A 19804-nucleotide genomic window follows, 5' to 3' on the forward strand; every position below is an offset into this window, starting at 1 on the left:
TCAGTCCCAAGGAACTTTTCTCCCCAAGAGTTGATTGGTCACTTTCTGTGGAAGAAAAGAAAGGGAGGAAAGAAGTTAGATATTCTTGCCATCAGAGGCAGACAGCCGCTCCTCAAGGGTGACCTAGTCGAGCTTCTGAAGAGATCAGTGTGGTTCTCCCAAACCTCATTTTTCCCAGCTTCAGAAAATATGGTAATTATAGTAAAAAAAACACTTCCTCAAGTGTTTAGGAAAGACAATCTACAGTCTGTTATAGTCTATACAGAAACATTACATTAATATAATCCTAACAGACTAATCCATCCGTCAGTTCACAAACACACAAGCACAATGAGAAGCCTGGCCTCAGGAGGCTGACACACCACCCAGCGGTGCAGCAGCGCCCACGCCTCCCCACTTGAGGATGCCCAGCCCGAGCCGCGGTGCACGCTCCAGGAGCAACTCTCCAATCCCACATGGGTCTCCTATGAACTCGTCTCTTGGTTCCTGGCTTTCAGAGTCCTCTGAGGGTGAAACAAGGGGGTTAAAGAAATGAGAACAGTTGAAGGACCCAGACCTTCAGGTCCATCTGCTTTCTCAAGGAATTCATTGGCAGCAAGTCCCCTGGCCTGTGAGGTTCTGGGACTTGTAGCACCATTGATTCTACTGGGGCTATGGGTAGGAAATGGCGGTGGCGTCAAGGCCCCGAGTCCCCAAACTAGCAACTTGTATGCTACACGTGGACATTTTCCAGTTTATCTGAAAAGTTCTAATGGTACATGATTTACCTATAAGGGACATAAAACTACCATTTGGGACTCAAATGAAAGCCCAACAATTCTGAAGGATGTGGGGATTTCCAGCATGGCATCTAAACTGACACCTAAGTATGAAATTTGGTTTCACTCCAAATGTGTCTGGAAGGTGACTTATTTATCTATTGAATAATTTTAAAAAATTAAAAAAACATTTTTTTTTTTTGGCCACACCATGCAGCATGGGTGATCTTAGTTCCCAACCAGGGATTGAACCTGTGCCCTACAGTGGGAGCACGGAGTCTCAAACACATTGGACCTCTAGTGAAGCCCCTGAAAGGAGCCGTTTTTAGATTTGCCTTTTTAGATTTTCAGATTTGAAATCTAGTTACAGGTGCTTTTGTCCTCTAAATTTCAGTGGTGGTACACTGTACTTACTAGCTTAAGTTCACTCTCCAAATGCGGTTAATTCAAACACGCCTCGATTTCCCTTTCCCCCGGTAAACCTCATCAATCCTGCTCTAGGACCGACTGACCTTTTTATACAGCTGGGCTCGCAGCCGGTATGACTTATATTCTGATCTCCTCTTTTCTTCGTCTCTCTTTTTCTGTACTTCGGGAAGCTGTTCATAAATCCTTGGAAATGGTACCGGTGGGAAGACAGAAGCAGTGAGGTCACTGGCCACAGAGGCACACAGTCACTTCTGCCCACATCTCCTAAGCCCTACCGCTCTCCGGGCACTCAGTCCCTCAGACAGCCTGTGGGCCTGCTGTGGGCCCAGCTCCCTGTTAGACACTTGGACATAAAGAACCCTGGCCTATGTTCAAGATCTGGAGAGAGATACAGATACACAAAATCATATAAAATTCTGCTGATAGTGGTCACTTCTGAGAAAGGAGTGGAATAAAGGGTGCAGATGAACTTCTTGGCACTGTGTATGCAAAAATGTATGGCTTCAATATAAGATAATGACTACATATTACTACCATACTTCTAAAGATGAAAAATAATGCAAAAAAAGTACAATGGGTCATATCTACAAAATGCTACACAGAGTTATAGGAAATGAAAAAAAACTTATTCTGACAGAAGGAGGTCAATGAAGACCAAAAAGAATAAGTTTGAGGTGGGTCTTGAAGAAGTTAAGAGTAGAAAGGAGATGGGAGGAGAAGCGAGTGTTGGTAAGAATGGAGCCAAGGTTTCATGGAGAGAGTGCAGGGGAAACAGATGGGGGGAAGGTCTTGCCAAGTGAAAATCTTGGGCTCTGTCCATCACGGATTGGATGCCACTGATTTTAAAGAACCATGATTTGAGGAACAGGATCAAAGATGCATTTGATATATACACTTTAATTGGAAATAATCTAAGTTTCCAACAAGAAAACAAATAAATTATGGACTATAATAAAATTATTACAAAGCACAAAATGTTTCAAATAGCTTTTATGATATGGGAAAACATTCACAATACTCACAATATAGTGTTAAGCAAAATAAAACAAACTACAAACTTCTGTATATAGCATGATCAACCATTTGGGGAAAAAAGTATTGCATTGGCCAAAAAGTTCCTTCAGTTTTAAAGCGAGAATAAAAGACCTGTTTTTCATTCTCACTAAGAACTTTGTTGACCAGTGTATTCAGTTTTGTTCCACTACCTTCTGCCATTTTCCAGGCAACTTGGTAATTCCATCCTCCTAAAACTTTTTATCTTTTTGAGCAAAGAACTGTTTCAGGTGCCTTTCACAGTCTTCCAGGGAATTGAAAAATTTTCCATTAATTTTATAAAGACCAGAATAAATGTAACTCTGAAGGTGCAATGTCTGGTGAACACGGCAGAGGAATCAAAACTTCCCAGCCAAACTGTTAGTTTTTTCTTGGTCAACAAAAAAACATGAGGTCTTGTGTTATCCTGATGAAAGATTATGTGTTTCTTGTTGACTGATTCAACAGAATTAGTCTGACTCACGTTTCCGCGAGTGCTGCCTTCAGTTGGTGTAACTGGGAGCAGCACTTGTTGAAATTAATTGTTTGGTTTTCGAAAAGCAGCTCACAGTCAAGGACTCCCTTCCAATCCCACCATATATACAACATCACCTTCTTGGGATGAAGATCAACTTTGGTGTGGTTGGTGGTTCATTTTGCTTGCCCCATGATCACTTCCTTTCCATATTATTGTCCAGTATCCACTTTTGATCACCCGTCACAATTTGTTTTAAAAAACAGAATGCTTTTGTTATGTTTAACAGAGAATCACATGCAGAAATATGGTCAAGGAGGTTTTTTTCGCTTAAACTTATGTGGAACCTAAACATCAAAGTGATTAACATAACCAAATTGGTGCAAATGGTTTTTAGAGACTCAATATTTGATTTGGATATACCGAGTACATTGGCTGTCTCTGGCGAGGTATAATGTTGATTGTTCTCAATGTCTCAATTTGATCGCTATCAACTTCAACTGATCAACCTCATCACCTGTGGAACTTCCAGCAAGAAATCTCCAGCACAAAATGCAACTTTGTAAACTGCTTTTGATACATTCGAAAAGTCACAGCACCTTCTCCATATATTGCACAAATCTTTTTTTGCCCTTCAGCTGTGTTTTTATCGCTCTTGAAATAATAAAGTATAATATACTGAAAATTTGCTCTTTTTCTTCCATCTTCAATATTAAAATGGATACACAAAAATTCACCAATATTGATAAGTTTTAAAATGCATTCTGATATCTATAAGAATACACAGCTATCACAATACAACCTAACAAGACTGTTTTGAAAGAAGTTAAAGACAAGTAAGTGCTGCTAGAGCCATCTTCTGGAAAACACTGAATTTTGGCCAACCCACTATATGCATCTATGTAAGCACAAACACTTTTTTTTAAAAGACTACAAATGGTGGCAGTGTACATATGATTCTGAAACTTTATTTCAAGTTTCAAACTTTATTTAGATACAAGCCTAATGTGTTATATCTCTGAGATTATTTCCTTATCTCTTATTATATTGGATACAATTCCTAGAAAAAGGATTGCCTAGAAAGAGAGCCCCAAAGAAGTATTTACCTTTATTTCAAAATATTTTTATTTATATTTAAGTTTCTAACAAAACCAAGCCTGAGTAAAGCATAAAAATTCATGGCAACTCTTTGTATTTTTTATATATGAGGCATCCATACCATGATCTGCTAATTTTCATTTCCATTTTAGAACCGTAAGTGAGAAACTGTTTTTATAGCTAATTTGGTCATAATGTTGTAACTAGAGCATAATGCTTTTATTCTGGGACAAGCTACAGCTCCTGACCATTTGGTGGCCTGATTTATACTTTTATAGTTACTTATTCTTTTGGCCTTACCGTTTAGACCTCTGAATCATTTCCTTCTTTCCAATAGGCCTTTTCTTTTGGGCTGCCAGGAAGCCTAAGCAAGAGAAGAGATTTTTTTAGTGGATTGTGCCATTTTTTCTTTGAAGTGAAGTATAGTTGATTTACAATATTATGTAAGTTTAAGGTGTACAACATAGTTATTCACAATTTTTAAAAACTATACCCCATTTATAGTTATAAAATATTGGCTTTATCCTATGTGCTATACAATACCTTCTTGTAGCTTACTTATGTCTGAATCCCCAATCCCTATCTTGACCCTCTCCTCTTCCCTTTCCTCACTAGTATAACCACTGGTTTGTTCTTAATATCTGTGAATCTGTTTCTTTTTTCTTATATTCTTTAGTTTGTTGTATTTTTTAGATTCCACATATAAGTGATATAATACAGTATTTGTCTTTGTCTGACTTAATTCACTAAGCATAACAACCTCCAGATTACTCCATGCTGTTCCAAATGGCAAAATTTGATTCTTTTTTATGGTTGAATATCAAGTGGTATCACCAAACCAGCTCCTAAAACCTGTGGACCTGTGACTTATGTTTCCATACCAGATCCTGAGAGCTGGACATTTGACCAGATTTATCTCTATGTTCATTTCAAAAGTACCTGGCATTTGGCAGAGATGTTTTGCAGCTGTACTTTGAGAGATACATGTTTGAGAGATATATAGTGGTCAACTGCCCCAAACCAGTTCTGACTTGACCACAAGAACGAGCCTGCGTGGATGCAACCTGAAAGTGTCCAAAAGTGACTTTTGCTTCATTAACATGCTAAGGTCTCTGTCCAAAAGGGGCATTTGTACTCTGCTGGGCACAAAGTTCCAAAGAATAGCAAGGAAAGATAAGAAAGCCTTCCTCAGCGATCAATGCAAAGAAATAGAGGAAAACAATAGAGTGGGAAAGACTAGAGATCTCTTCAAGAAAAGTAGAGATACTAAGGGAACATTTCATGCAAAGATGGGCTCAATAAAGTACAGAAATGGTATGGAACTGACAGAAGCAGAAGATATTAAGAAGAGGTGGCAAGAATACACAGAAGAATTGTACAAAAAAGATCTTCACGACCCAGTTAATCACGATGGTGTGATCATTCACCTAGAGCCAGACATCCTGGAATGCGAAGTCAAGTGGGCTTTAGGAAGCATCACTACAAACAAAGATAGTGGAGGTGATGGAATTCCAGTTGAGCTATTTCAAATCCTGAAAGATGATGCTGTGAAAGTGCTGCACTCAATATGCCAGCAAACTTGGAAAATTCAGCAGTGGCCACAGGACTGGAAAAGGTCAGTTTTCATTCCAATCCCAAAGAAAGGCAATGCCAAAGAATGCTCAAACTACCACACAATTGACTCATCTCACATGCTAGTAAAGTAATGCTCAAAATTCTCCAAGCCAGGCTTCAGCAATATGTGAACCATGAACTCCCAGATGTTCAAGCTGGTTTTAGAAAAGGCAGAGGAACCAGAGATCAAATTGCAAACATCCACTGGATCATCGAAAAAGAGAGTTCCAGAAAAACATCTACTTCTGCTTTACTGACTGTGCCAAAGCCTTTGACTGTGTGGATCACAATAAACTGGAAAATTCTGAAAGAGATGGGAATACCAGACCACCTGACCTGCCTCTTGAGAAATCTATATGCAGGTCAGGAAGTAACAGTTAGAAGTGGACATGGAACAACAGACTGGTTCCAAATAGGAAAAGGAGTACGTCAAGGCTGTATATTGTCACCCTGCTTATTCAACTTATATGCAGAGTACATTATGAGAAACGCTGGGCTGGAGGAAGCACAAGCTGGAATCAAGATTGGTGGGAGAAATATCAATAACCTCAGACATGCAGATGACACTACCCTTATGGCAGAAAGTGAAAAAGAACTAAAAAGCCTCTTGATGAAAGTGAAAGAGGAGAGGGAAAAAGTTGGCTTAAAGCTCAACATTCAGAGAACGAAGATCATGGCATCTGGTCCCATCACTTCATGGGAAATAGATGGGAAAACAGTGGAAACAGAGTCAGACTATTTTTTTAGGCTCCAAAATCACTGCAGATGGTGATTGCAGCCATGAAATTAAAAGACGCTTACTCCTTGGAAGGAAAAAAGTTATGACCAACCTAGACAGCATATTAAAAAGCAGAGACATTACTTTGCCAACAAAGGTCAAGGCTATGGTTTTTCCAGTGGTCATGTATGGATGTGAGAGTTGGACTATAAAGCTGAGCGCCAAAGAATTGATGTTTTTGAACTGTGGTGTTGGAGAAGACTCTTGAGAGTCCCTTGGACTGCAAGGATATCCAACCAGTCCATCCTAATGCAGGTCAGTCCTGGGTGTTCACTGGAGGGACTGATGCTAAAGCTGAAACTCCAATACTTTGGCCACCTCACGTGAAGAGCTGACTCATTTGAAAAGACCCTGATGCTGGGAAAGATTGAGGGCAGGAGGAGAAGGGGATGACAGAGGATGAGATGGCTGGATGGCATCACCGACTCAATGGACATGAGTGTGGGAAGGCTGTGGGAGTTGATGATGGACAGGGAGGCCAGGCGTGCTGCAGTTCATGGAGTTGCAAAGAGGTGGACATGACGGAGCGACTGAACTGAACTGAGGCACAATCTTTACCATGTGCAAAAGACCATGGAGGCTTGTGCATGCCCTGGCTGCCCCTGAAAATCTCCGCCCCTTTCCTCAAGCCCTAATCAACCTATCTGCCTCCTCCTGCCTCCTTCAATTCCCTTACTCTGCTCCTCTTTAGAACATGAGCTCTACTGGGACTTCCCTGGCAGCCCAGTGGTTAAGACTTCACCTTCCAGTGCAGGGGTGATAGTTCAATCTCCGGTCGGGGAGCTAAGATCCCACATGCCTCTCGGCCGAAAAACCAAAACATAAAACAGAAGCAATACTGTAATGAATTCAATAAAGATCTTAAAAATGGTTCACATCAAAAAAATCTTTAAAGGAAAAAACCAAACAAAAACATGAGCTCTCCTTTCTCCATTCCGTGATCAGCTAATGTTCTGGTATGCTGAACCTGGTCTCATTCAATTGTCAACTGTGACTCTGGGCAAAGGATTCATTGAGGGGATCCTGACCCTTAGGGGATTGGTAACAGAGGATTGTGTCTTAAGAAGGAAGAGTGTGTTGCTCAAGAACTGTGAGAGGGAGCAGCTAGGGCTTTGTGCCCCTACCCTGAGCTGGCAGTGCAGGCTGGTGAGCGATGGCCAAAGCCAGGGTTAGACGATGATGACTATGACAGCAGCCTAAGGCTCCTGAAGACACAATGCTGTGGCACAGACTAAACAGTGTGAATTGAAACACTGACCTGTTTACCGGTAAGGCAGTGATTAAAGCGTTAGGGAGTACTTTACAGTTTTCACAGCTTTCGCATATTATTTTACTGTGATATTACATCTAGCATAATTGTTACGAGCACAGAGTCTAGCACCAGCCCACAGGGGTTCAAATCTGTTTGGGCAAGGTACTTAATGTCTCTTTGCCTCAGTTTTCTCATTTGTGAAACAGGGATATTAACAGTATCCACCCCAGAGAAGTGTTATAAGCATTAAATAAGAATAATGTCTGAGCAAAACACAAGAGCTTATATAAGTATTTATTATTATTATTACCCTTTGAGGGAGGCAAGCCCCGTCAAAACATTATGCTTTTGGAACTAACTTGTTCATGGTGACAGAGCTGGTTTTCAAAAACATCATTCTCAGGAATTCCCTGGTAGTACAGTAGTTAGGACTCCACAGTTTCACTGCTGAGGACCTGGGTTCAATCCGTGGTTAGGAAACTAAGATTCTGCAAGCCAAGTGCCCATTCTCACTGCACACTCTCATTTCTAAGATGTAGTGACAGGGCAAGATTAACTGTGTTTTTCTGGATCATGGAAGTGCTGAGAGCTTAATTAGGCAGGTTCTGTTATCTAAGGAGATCTGAGTCTCAACAAGCAAAAAGTCACTCTCTGAACTGTAACTGGCCTGGCATTGAGCAGTGCTGCCTTGCATGAAGCAGACCTTGCCCTCTCTACCGAGTAATAGGAAAGTGAACAGGCAGAGTGTACCTCTCTTACGGAGCAGGTGCATGGGGTCCCGGTAGCCCTGCCATTCCTGCACAGCGTTGAACAGTGCCTCCCGCTCACTCTGTAACATATTCTGCAGCTTCCTCTCCTGGACTATTAACTTCAGGCGCTTTATCCGTTCCCCAGAGCGGGAGATGAAGTCCGGTCTGTGAAGCTGAAGTGATTCCTGAGGAGAAGAAAAAGCCCTCCAACCTCATATTAATGATGCAGTCTTTTCTCCAAGGGCCTAGAAAAACAGTACCTGCCCAGCAGGTTTGGAAAGCCTGTTTGTAACTTATAGAAAATACCTAGAGCTGAAGGATGATCTAACAACTCCCTGAGTAGGAGAGTTCCAGTAGGAAAATCAGAGGGATCAAAGAAACGCCTTTGGAATGGATCAAAGAAACGCCTTTGGAATAAATCAAGAACTAAGATTATGGCAATTACAACTCTCCCCAGTGTGGATAGGATCAAATTTGGCTCACTGCGCGATTTTAAATTTCCCTTCAAAGAAATACATCATTAAATAACATTTTCTTTGGCTTACAAGTACTAATAAAAAAGAGACTTGGTGCCTTTTAAACCCCGTGCTAAGTAGAAATAGGAGTTATATAAGTGGAGGAACAAACATAAGACCGATGCAAACATCAGGCCTCTACTACACTCCCCGTGCAGCTATCTATCTACAAAACCCAATGAGTAGCTACACAACACTTCCCTTCTATTGCCTTGCCCCTCTCAGATACTGAGGGTGATATGTGATTTATAATACTAATAGTAAGGCAACCTTTGATTAATGAGTGAGAACAGATGAACTGTGGAGGTGCCAGAAACAAGGGTCACATGACTATACTTCAGCATGCGAAGTCACAGATTTACCCTTTCTTCCTCCTTAAACATACAGCTAAAATTAATTCAATCTCACTGTACCTGGAGGGTTGCCCTTACTAATGGCTTCAGCGGCTCTTTGCCTGGGCCGGCTGGTGAACTGTGGCTGTCCATGTGCCGTCCCTGCCAGTTCTGTTCCCGCAGTGGCTCCCTCCAAGGTTTGGTGTTGGTTATTGGTGCAAACCAGGAGACACCAGGGCCATGAAGCTTGGGCATGTTTTCCTTCTTAGGACCAGACTTCATATTTTCCACAGGGACAAACCATGAAACTCCTATAGGAGATATTTTTAAGAAAGAAAAAAGATTTTTCATTTTTCTCATCAGAAACATATACATAATATAGGCTCTCAGGGAATCAGCTGTCAGGGGCCAGCAAAATGTTCTAGAGTCTGCTTACTGCAGGTATATAGACTCTAACTGCAGCATTAAATACAGTCAGCCCCTCCATATACATGACACATACAGTCAGCATCCATATACATGCATGCAGAATCCTTGCATTTGGGGGACAGTGCTAGGTCATTTTATATAAAAGACTTCAGCATCCACAGCCTTTGGTATTCAGGAGGAGTTCTCAATCCAAGCCCCTCCAGATATAGAGAGATGACTGTACTTTGAAAATGTGCCAAGGTGGTGCTGGGTGGTCAACATTAAGTTGTCTAGAAATGAAGAATCCTAGCATTGCAAGAGAACAGAAATTCACAAGTTTTTCTACTAAGAAAGCAGCACTTAAAAACCGACCTTCACAGCAGCTCTTCTTGTTCTTCTTTAACTTTCTGTCCACAAGATAACTGGTAAGGAGCCTCTTCTCTTCTATTTTTTCTTCTGACCAAGAAGTCACATCACTGTCCTCTTCCATTCTAGCCTCACTAGAACTTGGAGTTGGGAAAGTCATTCCAACATCTCGAGTGTTTTTTCTGACACCATTCACAATCTCCAAGTTACCTGAGGGTAAAGATCACAGACCTCTCTGAGAAAAGCCTTGAGATTTGGTTGGCAGGTGCATTTAAGTCAGTAAATGAAAACTTAAAAAAAAAATTAATCATTTATTTTCTATTCTGCAATGAAAAAGAACTGAGATCTACAATCTTCACAACTAAATCTGGTAAAATAGGGAATTCCCAAGTGGGCCAGTGGTTAGGGCTCAATGCTTCCACTACAGTGGGCATGGGTTTGATTCCTGGTCAAGGAGCTAAGACCCCACATGCTGTGCAGCGTGGCCAAAAGAAAAAATACATAAATAAATAAATCTGGTAAAATATTCAAAACAATCATCAAGACACATTTTAAACAAGTATCATCACGTAAAAATATTTGTTGAAGACAATGCTCTGAACGAATATAAGCAAAAAGACAATGCAAGCAGAGTTGATATAAACAGTTTTGGAATCACATTATTTGATTTATTATATCAAGTGTCTTCAAAGTTTTATTGTAATTTCAAATATGTGAGATATCTCATTTTTAAGAACAAATTTGAGTTGTATTTTCTCTTATTGCCATCAGAAAGAATCCTAAACTATGATAAGTGATATACATATTTTTCTTATTATGATGTCTGCATAAAGAATGGTAGTTTCACTGCTGCCTAAACTATTACCACTAGAGTTAGTTTTTTTTAATTCTACTTCAGTAAATTAAAAAAATTTTAAGGTTTCAGAACCACAGGCTACTGACTTCTCTTGGGTGGGGTAAAAGGCTTTGAGAGAGAGAAGAAGAGAAGGAAGATGAGGGTAGAGAGATGGAGATGTTTGTGTGTGGGAGGAGTTCACTTCTGTCAGTTTAGATATTAGAGGGAAAGAACTACTAATATGGATTCACTGGGGAAAAGATTTCAGTTCTGATCCCAAGTAAGAAGGACAGTAAACGCAGTCACCAAGGTAAGGAAGAGGTTAACAGATGTAAAGACATGACTTGAAGGGAAAGATAATCAAGGGGCAGGATTACTTCTGTTTTATAAAATCAAAAGATATAGGAAGTCATAAAGTGAAAAGCCTCCTTCCCATTCCTGTTCTCCATTAAGTTTATAACCCTGTGATTCCAGAGAATTTTTGCACACATTCAAGCAATTCTTTTCATTTTTCAAATACATGTAGTAGCATGCTATATACTATTCTGTACTTTTCTTTTTCTTTTTAATTATGTATCTTGGGGATCTTGACACATTAGTAGCAAAAGCTTCTTCATACTAGGTAGGACTTCATTATGTGTGTTAGTCACTCAGTTGTGTCCGACTCTTTTGCAACCCCATGGACTGTAGCCCACCAGGCTCCTTGGTCCATGGGATTCTCCAGACAAGAGTACTAGAGGGGGTTGCCATTTCCTTCTCCAAAGACTTCATTATATTGATATATAATAATTTATTTAACAATTTAGCTACTGATGGACACCTAAGTTGATTTTACTTTAATGCTTATAATAAGTCAATACTTCAGAGGTTAATTCTGTCATTAACCATTTGTCATTTTACACATTTGCACCATATATCTATAGGCTAAACTCCAAAAGTAAAAGTGCTGGGTCAAAGTAATTTTGATAGGAACTGCCAAGTTGTTAGTCATAAGGGTTGCACTCCCAACTTACACACCTCCTAGAATGTACCTATTTCCTTACATGCCTGCCCACAAACTTGCTTTCAAACTTATATTTTTGTCTATCTGATAGGTGACAAATGGCATTTGAGTAAATATTTTTTGTTAATTAAAATAATTTACTTTCTTCTTTTTGGCTGTGCCGGGTTTTAATTGTGGTGCACCAGCTCAATAGCTGCCCTGAACCATGTGGGATCTTAGATGCCCGGCCAGATATCGAACCCATGTTCCCTGCACGGCAAGGCAGATTCTTAACCACTGGACCACCAGAGAATATACTTGAGTACATTTTTAATCTTCATCTCTTTTACTGTGAGTGAGGTGTGTCTTATCACAGGTTTAAGAGCTACTTATATTAATATTTCAATGAAAATGTTTAATTTACCTGCTTGTACGCCCTTATTTAACATATGTGCATTTTGCTTGTTGCAAAGGGTAGAGTTCGAGCTCCAGAAACTACTGGTAGAAGATGAAACAGAGTCAGAAGAGACATGGTCTGTCACCTGGAAAAACAAAGAGATCCTGTTACCATTACTTGCTGTCAAATGCATAGTTACCTACAGAATGAGAAAATACACAAGTCACCAGAGCCCTTTCTAACCCAGTTCAAATGGTTGAGATGACATCGCCAGCAAGCTTGCAGCCATGTGAACATGCTACTCTGTATTTTGCAATAGACAGGTGGATGCTGTAGTTAGATAAGGACTCAAGCTGTTTCAAGAAGCTAAGACAAGACTGGGTGTGTTCCCAGGACTTGAAAACACTTCAGAGGGTGCTAGACAAAGATTAGCCTGGTGTGTCTTGAGAAAGAAATTCTGAAGTGACACTACCACAAAACTGATAAGAAAGAGGGCAGAGGATAACTAAAGAGGCTGAGTGGTGAACTGCAGAGTGCTTTCCAGTAAGACCCGACTTAGGTGTTTATTCAAGAATAAATGCCAAAAAACTTAAAGGCCTTATAAGAATTCCTGAATGTCAGGAATATTGCAAAAAGCACTTAAATATTTGAGCCCCAAAGGTTTTTTAGTTGTATTCAGAGCAATGAAGGGAGCTGATATTGGAATGTTTGTGAATAACCAAAAGATTACCAAAATATAGTAAAAAAAAAATTGATATAAAATGGTATTTCTTAAACTGGTTCATCAGAACACTCTCCTGAGGAAGGGTCCTAACCCAGAACAATGAACTGGAGGTTTTAAGTGAGGGGTCTGGGTATTTACATTTTGAATAAATGCCAGGTGCTTGTCTGATTAAGGACATTTGGTAGAGTAAATTGAAACAGAGCATCTCCTTCCCTGAGCTAGATAAACTATATTTCAGGACCTTCAGGGAACTTGCAACAGATCCTGCAGCAGAGGAACTATGTTAAATGTCTGGAGACAGGAAATTAACTTTTAAAAAGATAAGCATAGCAAACTGCAGGCTTTAAAAATGATGACCTGTAAAATTCTAGAATGGGTCACAAATTTGATTATCTGCAAGCATATGCAGGTTAAAAAAAAGATCAGCAAATTTTAGCCAAGGTTCACTAAAGCAGGCAGAACAAAACCCTGCCAGGTTAGCCTGTTTTTCCCAAGTAGACATGGTCATTTAACTGGTAGACCAGAATATATAGCAGAGAACTAGATTTGGATAAAACAACAAAACTTCTCATAGCATACTTGAGGGCAAGATGGAGTTACAGGGGCTGAAGGATAAGCTGATGGAACCAGCTTTCCCATATAAAACATCCGGAAGGGACTAAAGGGCTGTCAGGATCCCTAATAATAACAGGAATGACAGGCCAAATCAAACAAGGGATAATTGTAAAGCCTTATGCATCAGGCAGGAAGAATGGCAATAACTCTGATACAGTAGAAAAAGCTGTTGAGTCTGGAGTCCAAATACCTAAACCTGTCTCAGATCTTCCCTTTACTAGCTGTCTCTCCTTGGGCAAGCCATAGTCTCAGTTGCCAGTTTCCCCATCTAGAAAAGGGAACAGCTGCATTCCTGCAATTATGGAAGTGTTACAAAGAACAAATGATTTAGATGCAAAAAATGTAAAAAGCTAATATAAAATTAGGAGACAAAGATTATGTTAAACCAATATGTATGAAAGTGTGGCGAGGAAGATTTGACAGACTGGTAATACACTATAGTTTTTCTGCAGCTGTTTTTAAAGAAAGGGGAGAATAACTTATACACTAAAATGGACTTTCAATATAAACTGTCAAATACAAAAAGCAAACTTTGCTGCCATTTTTGAAAAAAGGGAAGAAAATATATGCAATATATACAGTTACTTGCTTTTTATGTATAAAATACCTGTGAAAGAAAAGAACCCAGATTGGAAAGGAAGAAGGAAAACTTTTTATTTGCAGATGACATGATGCTATCTGTAGAAAATAAGGAATCTACCAAGTATTAAATAAAAACGTTTAGCCAGATTGTGGAATATAAGGCCAAGAAGATAAAAAATCAATTGTATTTCTATATTCTAACAAGGTGCAATCTGAAAATAAAATTAAGGAAACAAACTCCATTCACAGCAGCATCAACAAGAATGAAATACCAGCAAATAAACTGAACAACAGAAGTGCAAGGCTTGTACAATGAAAACTATAAAACACTGGTGGGAGAAATTAAAGGTCTAAATAAGTTGTGAGATATTTCATATATGTGGAATGGACAAAAGATTTGAATAGATATTTTACCAAAGAAGATGTAAGAGTGGCCAATAAACATATGAAAAGATTTCAACACTATCAGTCATGAGGGAAACAAACTAAAGCCACAGTGAGATACCACTTTACACCCACTAGGATGGCGATAACCAAAAAGATGTGCAGTACTAAGTGCTGACAGGGAAGTGGAGAAACTGCAACCTTCACAAGCTGCTGTTGAGAATGCAAAATGATACAGCTGCTTTGGAAAACACTTTGGAATTTTCTTAAAAACTAAACATAAACTTACCTATGACCCAGCAATTCCACTCCTAGGTATATACTCAAAAGAAATGAGTCCACATAAAATTTTTTGTGTCTACACAAAAACTTCTACACAAATATTCGTAGCAGTATTATTCATATTATCCCCCCCCCAATCAAACAATCCAAATGTCCAACAACTGGCAATCCGATAAACAAAATGCAGTAGAGCGACACAATACTAATCAGCAATGAAAAGGAGAACTGGTACATACTATAAGGGCGAATCTTGAAAATATCCGTAAGAAGCTAGATACAAAAGAGTAGCTATTATGTAACTCCATTTATATGAAATACGCAGAAAAAAGGAATATGGGAGTTTGTCTTGTGCTGGGAATGTGAATTGGTTATAAACAGGTGTGAGACTTTTCTGGGTGACAGAAGTGTTCTAAAGCTGAACTGTGGTGATGACTGCACAGCTCTGTAAACTTACTTCAATAAAGCTGTTTAAAAATCTCTAAAGATATGCAAGAACTAGTAATACTGAGTACCTCTGAAAAGATGGGTGCCTGGGGGACAGGAGAGGGAAGATACTTTATCAAATACTTAATATATTTTAAATTTTGTACCATGTGATTGTATTATGTTTGAAAAATGAGAATAAATGAAACAAAAATAAGGAAGTGTGGCAATAAAGTTTTAATGGCTTTGATGAGTTCAACAGGAGTAAAACATATGTTAGGCCACAGAAATGTTTTAGTTTACAGAAAGTGAAAAGTGAAGTTGCTCAGTTGTGTCCGACTCTGTGACCCCATGGACTGTAGCCTACCAGGCTCCTCCATCCGTGGGATTTTCCAGGCAAGAGTACTGGAGTGGGTTGCCATTTCCTTCTCCATGGGATCTTCCCAATCCAGGGATCGAACTAGGGTCTCCCGCATTGCAGGCAGATGCTTTACCAGTAAAGTTTACAGAAAGGAGGATGATAAATCTGCCGTCACTATCTGAGGGACAGCCTATGTAATTCAAAAGGACATGTTAAAAAACAGGATATAAACAAATAGACCCAGAAGCTGCCAACTTAGGAAAGTGGAGTAGAAAGGGTCACCTGTGAGAACTGCTTCAGTGAGTGAAGACCTGAGAGAAAATACTTCGGGGAAGGAAGTGGGAGCCTGAGAAGTAGATTAGATCTCTTTCCTGTGCCTTCAGAGAGCAGAACTGGGAACAGAGCCAGGAACTCTAACACAGGCAGATTTTGGATATTTTTAAATTTTCAAAACCTTTGCCAACTAGTGCCTAGACAAATGAAATGAGATGCCAATGAGCAGTGAGAGAGTGGTGGAGCTGTTGAAGCAGAGGCTAGAGCACCTCATGGGGCAGAGGCAGCAAAGTGTTGACGGTCCTTTCCAAGAATGAGTCTGAGGACCTCCTGCACTTCCAAAGTACACGACTGGGTGGTATGCACCACTGGGTGTAAAAGAACACGTTTACATCTGATTAAATGAGTCGTCTTGGTATGCGTGTTTCTGCTTCCACTTTAAATCTGATTAAGTTCATTCCTGCCTGTAAAAAGGTAAACATTTAAAAATAGAAAATAGTCTAAAAATAAATTCTCGCTCAACAAGATATATCTAGTTAAGTCTGTATCATGGTGAAAATCAAAAGGCCAGACAAAAACAAGTGTTTTCAAGGATATGGAGAAATTAGAACCTTCACATATTGATGCTTAGAATGCAAAATGTTAACAATATTTTGCATAATAATCTGGCAGTCCCTCAGAGGGATAAAAATAGACTTACCATATGATCCAGAGTCTATCCACTCATAGGCATATGCCCCAAAGAAATATAAGCTATGTCCACAAAAAAACTTGTATATGGATGTTCACAGCAGCTGTTAATAGTAGCCCCACATGGAGAACAGTGTGGAGATTCCTTAAAAAATTGCAAATAGAACTACCTTATGACCCAGCAATCCCACTGCTGGGCATACACACTGAGGAAACCAGAATTGAAAGAGACACACGTACCCCAATGTTCATCGCAGCACTGTTTATAATAGCTAGGACATGGAAACAACCTAGATGTCCATCAGCAGATGAATGGATAAGAAAGCTGTGGTACATATACACAATGGAGTATTACTCAGCCGTTAAAAAGAATTCATTTGAATCAGTTCTGATGAGATGGATGAAACCAGAGCCGATTATACAGAGTGAAGTAAGCCAGAAAGAAAAACACCAATACAGTATACTAACACATATATATGGAATTTAGAAAGATGGCAATGATGACCCTGTATGCAAGACAGCAAAAAAGACACAGATGTGTATAACGGACTTTTGGACTCAGAGGGAGAGGGAGAGGGTGGGATGATTTGGCAGAATGGCATTCTAACATGTATACTATCATGTAAGAATCAAATTGCCAGTCTATGTCTGACGCAGGATACAGCATGCTTGGGGCTGGTGCATGGGGATGACCCAGAGAGATGTTATGGGGAGGGAGGTGGGAGGGGGGTTCATGTTTGGGAACGCATGTAAGAATTAAAGATTTTAAAATTAAAAAAAAAAAAAATAGTAGCCCCACAGTGGAAGAAATCTAAATGTCCATTAACTAATGAATAGTTAAGTGAAATATGCATATTCATATAATGGAATATTATTTGGTCACACAAAGGAATGAATACATGCTACACCACAGATGAACTTTGAAAATATTAAGTGAAAGAAGCCAGTCACAAAAGATCACATATTATGTCCATTTACATGAAATGTTTAGAATAAAGAACTCTAGAGAGAGAGGAAAAAAAAGCAGATTAGCAACATAGCCAGGGAAGGGACAGGAAGTTGGAAGAAATGACTGCTAATGTGTATAGGGTGTTTACAGTAGGTATTGAAAACACCTTAAAATTGGGATGATGGTTGCACAGCACTGCGAATATACTAAAACCCACTGAACAGTACACTTAAAATAGGTGAATTTTATTGTGTGTGAAACATCTCAAGAAAGCTATAAAATGTGTGTATTTGTGTACGCAAACTGAAATACAAGCAGATTATGAAGTCTTTATTTGGAGGAAAATTGCTGCTCATGCTTGGTGGTCTCATATCTCCTGTTACTGAATCAGGGATACAAGAACAAAGCAAGGTACCAACAGTGTCTTCATATAATACTGAACAGTCCTAACAAAAATGTGGGCACAGGATATTGTACACATGGTAGCACTGTATACACACTATGGCTAGAGCTAAGTGCAAACTGTTACAGTGATACAGTCATGCCATGTTGACTTCCTCAAACAATAATCAATTCACAGCCTTGCACCGTGTCTGACAATCTGTGCTAAGGACCCAACACAGGATAGAAGGTAATTTTTGCTGAATTCATTTACAGATGCTGTTGGTAACCCACAATAACCCACCTTCCTCAGTCCAAGGGAGAGTCTTAGGCATCTCCTATAGTGATCTCATGGAGAAGGCAATGGCACCCCACTCTAGCACTCTTGCCTGGAAAATCCCATGGACGGAGGGGCCTGGTGGGCTGCAGTCCATGGGGTCACTAAGAGTCAGACAGGACTGAGCAACTTTACTTTCATTTTTCACTTTCATGCATTGGAGAAGGAAATGGCAACCCACTCCAGTGTTCTTGCCTGGAGAATCCCAGGGACGGTGGAGCCTCATGGGCTGCTGTCTATGGGGTCGCACAGAGTCGGACACGACTGAAGCGACTTAGCAGCAGCATAGTGATCTCAGCATCGCTCATGGCCTGGAGGTGAATCAGCCCACTCAGTTCTCTGCAGTTGGGCTTACACATAAAGATTTAAGTGACTACAACAAGTCAACTGACATTACCAGCTACCATGGTTTTTAAGCTTTCTGTTGCAGAGTTGAAAGGAGATACATACTGGCTGGCTTCTTCTGTTTTAATTTCTATTATTGTGACAGTAAACTCACCTGTTGATGCCTGATTACAACTGGGAAAAAAGTAACTGCCACCATCTCACAGATGTTTCAGGTTTTTTGTTGTACTTCTTAATTAAAATCTAGGTGAAATTCATTCCTATATTCATTGACTAGACACACCATCAGACCCAGAAAAAAAAGGTTTTCAAGTAATTGTTTTTCAGGTGGAAACTGAGCTTAGGAAAACATATCAAATGTAGGAAAAAGTCTATGTTTTCTCACATGACCTTATACGGCTATTCTTCACGTATGAAGATTGTTATTGTTGACCTTCCGCCAGCAAGGTACCTGCTGAGAGAGACTTTTCTTTCAGAGTAATGGATTTACGCTAATTCATTTATAACTACTCGAGTTTAGTACCAAGGATACACATTGATAAAGCAGAGTCAAAATCAGAAATACAGTCAATAGCACCCAAAGACAGTTTTTGTGAAAAGTTTTTAGATATGTGCAGCTCAAACTGGCAACTGTAGGTTCAATACTAAAACTTATTAACCAGTAAAAGATGACACAGAGTGTGTGCCCTCAAAATAACATTTTGACATAGATTTAATTCTGAGAGGCAAGATTAAATCTTAAGCAGAACTCAGGTGAGCACTATTATTCACCATTAGAAAATCAGAACTGGTCAATTATTTCTGCAAGTATGGTAGATGATAACTATAAAATATCCTGCCCCCTAAAATGTATTGTGCCTGCAGAAAGGTCCTCAGAAAATTTCTTTTCATACAAAAATGAATAAAGATTGCAGAGATGTAATGAATCTGGATAATGCCAAAATTCGAAGTAAGGCCATGAGACTATATAGTTAAAATGTAACAGCAGTACTTGTCATTAGAAATGCGGTTAAAAAATCTCTAACAGGATAGTAAAAAGTTTTCCAGATAATGGTTGGGTTTGGGTAAAGAAAGAAAACCAAGAGCTGAAGTCCTCAATATGGGAAAAACTAGAAGGTTAGAAAATGATCATTAAAATTTTATAGAGGGTGCTAGAGCTAGATGACATGAGTCTCAAAAATTATGGTCTGGAAGTGGCCCTCTCACTCTTTTTCTTCTCTGCATTCTCTCAACTCTTCCTCTTGGCTATAGTGTTTATAAGGATTATGATCACCTTTACATGGATGGCTCTCAACTCTTTACTTCACTCATGAGGTCATGTATATCTACGGTTTTAGATATTTTCACTTGGATGCTCTGATCCAACTTCAAGTTTAATAAATAAAACTCCATTATTTCGTAAGTCAGAATTAGTTTCCTCTTATCGCTCCATTTTGAT

The 19804-nt window shown here is 39.5% G+C and overlaps 1 protein-coding gene across 1 annotated transcript in view; it reads right to left on the reverse strand.

Annotated features, from left to right (window-relative positions):
- The window catches only part of ALMS1 (ALMS1 centrosome and basal body associated protein), a 187916-nt gene continuing 168112 nt past the window's right edge, over positions 1-19804 (reverse strand). Inside the window, exons 17-23 of the mRNA XM_052649083.1 lie at positions 12048-12165; positions 9813-10016; positions 9114-9343; positions 8187-8370; positions 4093-4156; positions 1271-1370; positions 1-45 (exon numbers count right to left, since the gene is read on the reverse strand). Coding sequence (XP_052505043.1) covers positions 1-45; positions 1271-1370; positions 4093-4156; positions 8187-8370; positions 9114-9343; positions 9813-10016; positions 12048-12165 — 945 coding nt within the window. The remainder of the gene's footprint in view (positions 46-1270; positions 1371-4092; positions 4157-8186; positions 8371-9113; positions 9344-9812; positions 10017-12047; positions 12166-19804) is intronic.

Source organism: Budorcas taxicolor, chromosome 11 (assembly GCF_023091745.1).
Source record: "Budorcas taxicolor isolate Tak-1 chromosome 11, Takin1.1, whole genome shotgun sequence".
Taxonomy (NCBI): domain Eukaryota; kingdom Metazoa; phylum Chordata; class Mammalia; order Artiodactyla; family Bovidae; genus Budorcas; species Budorcas taxicolor.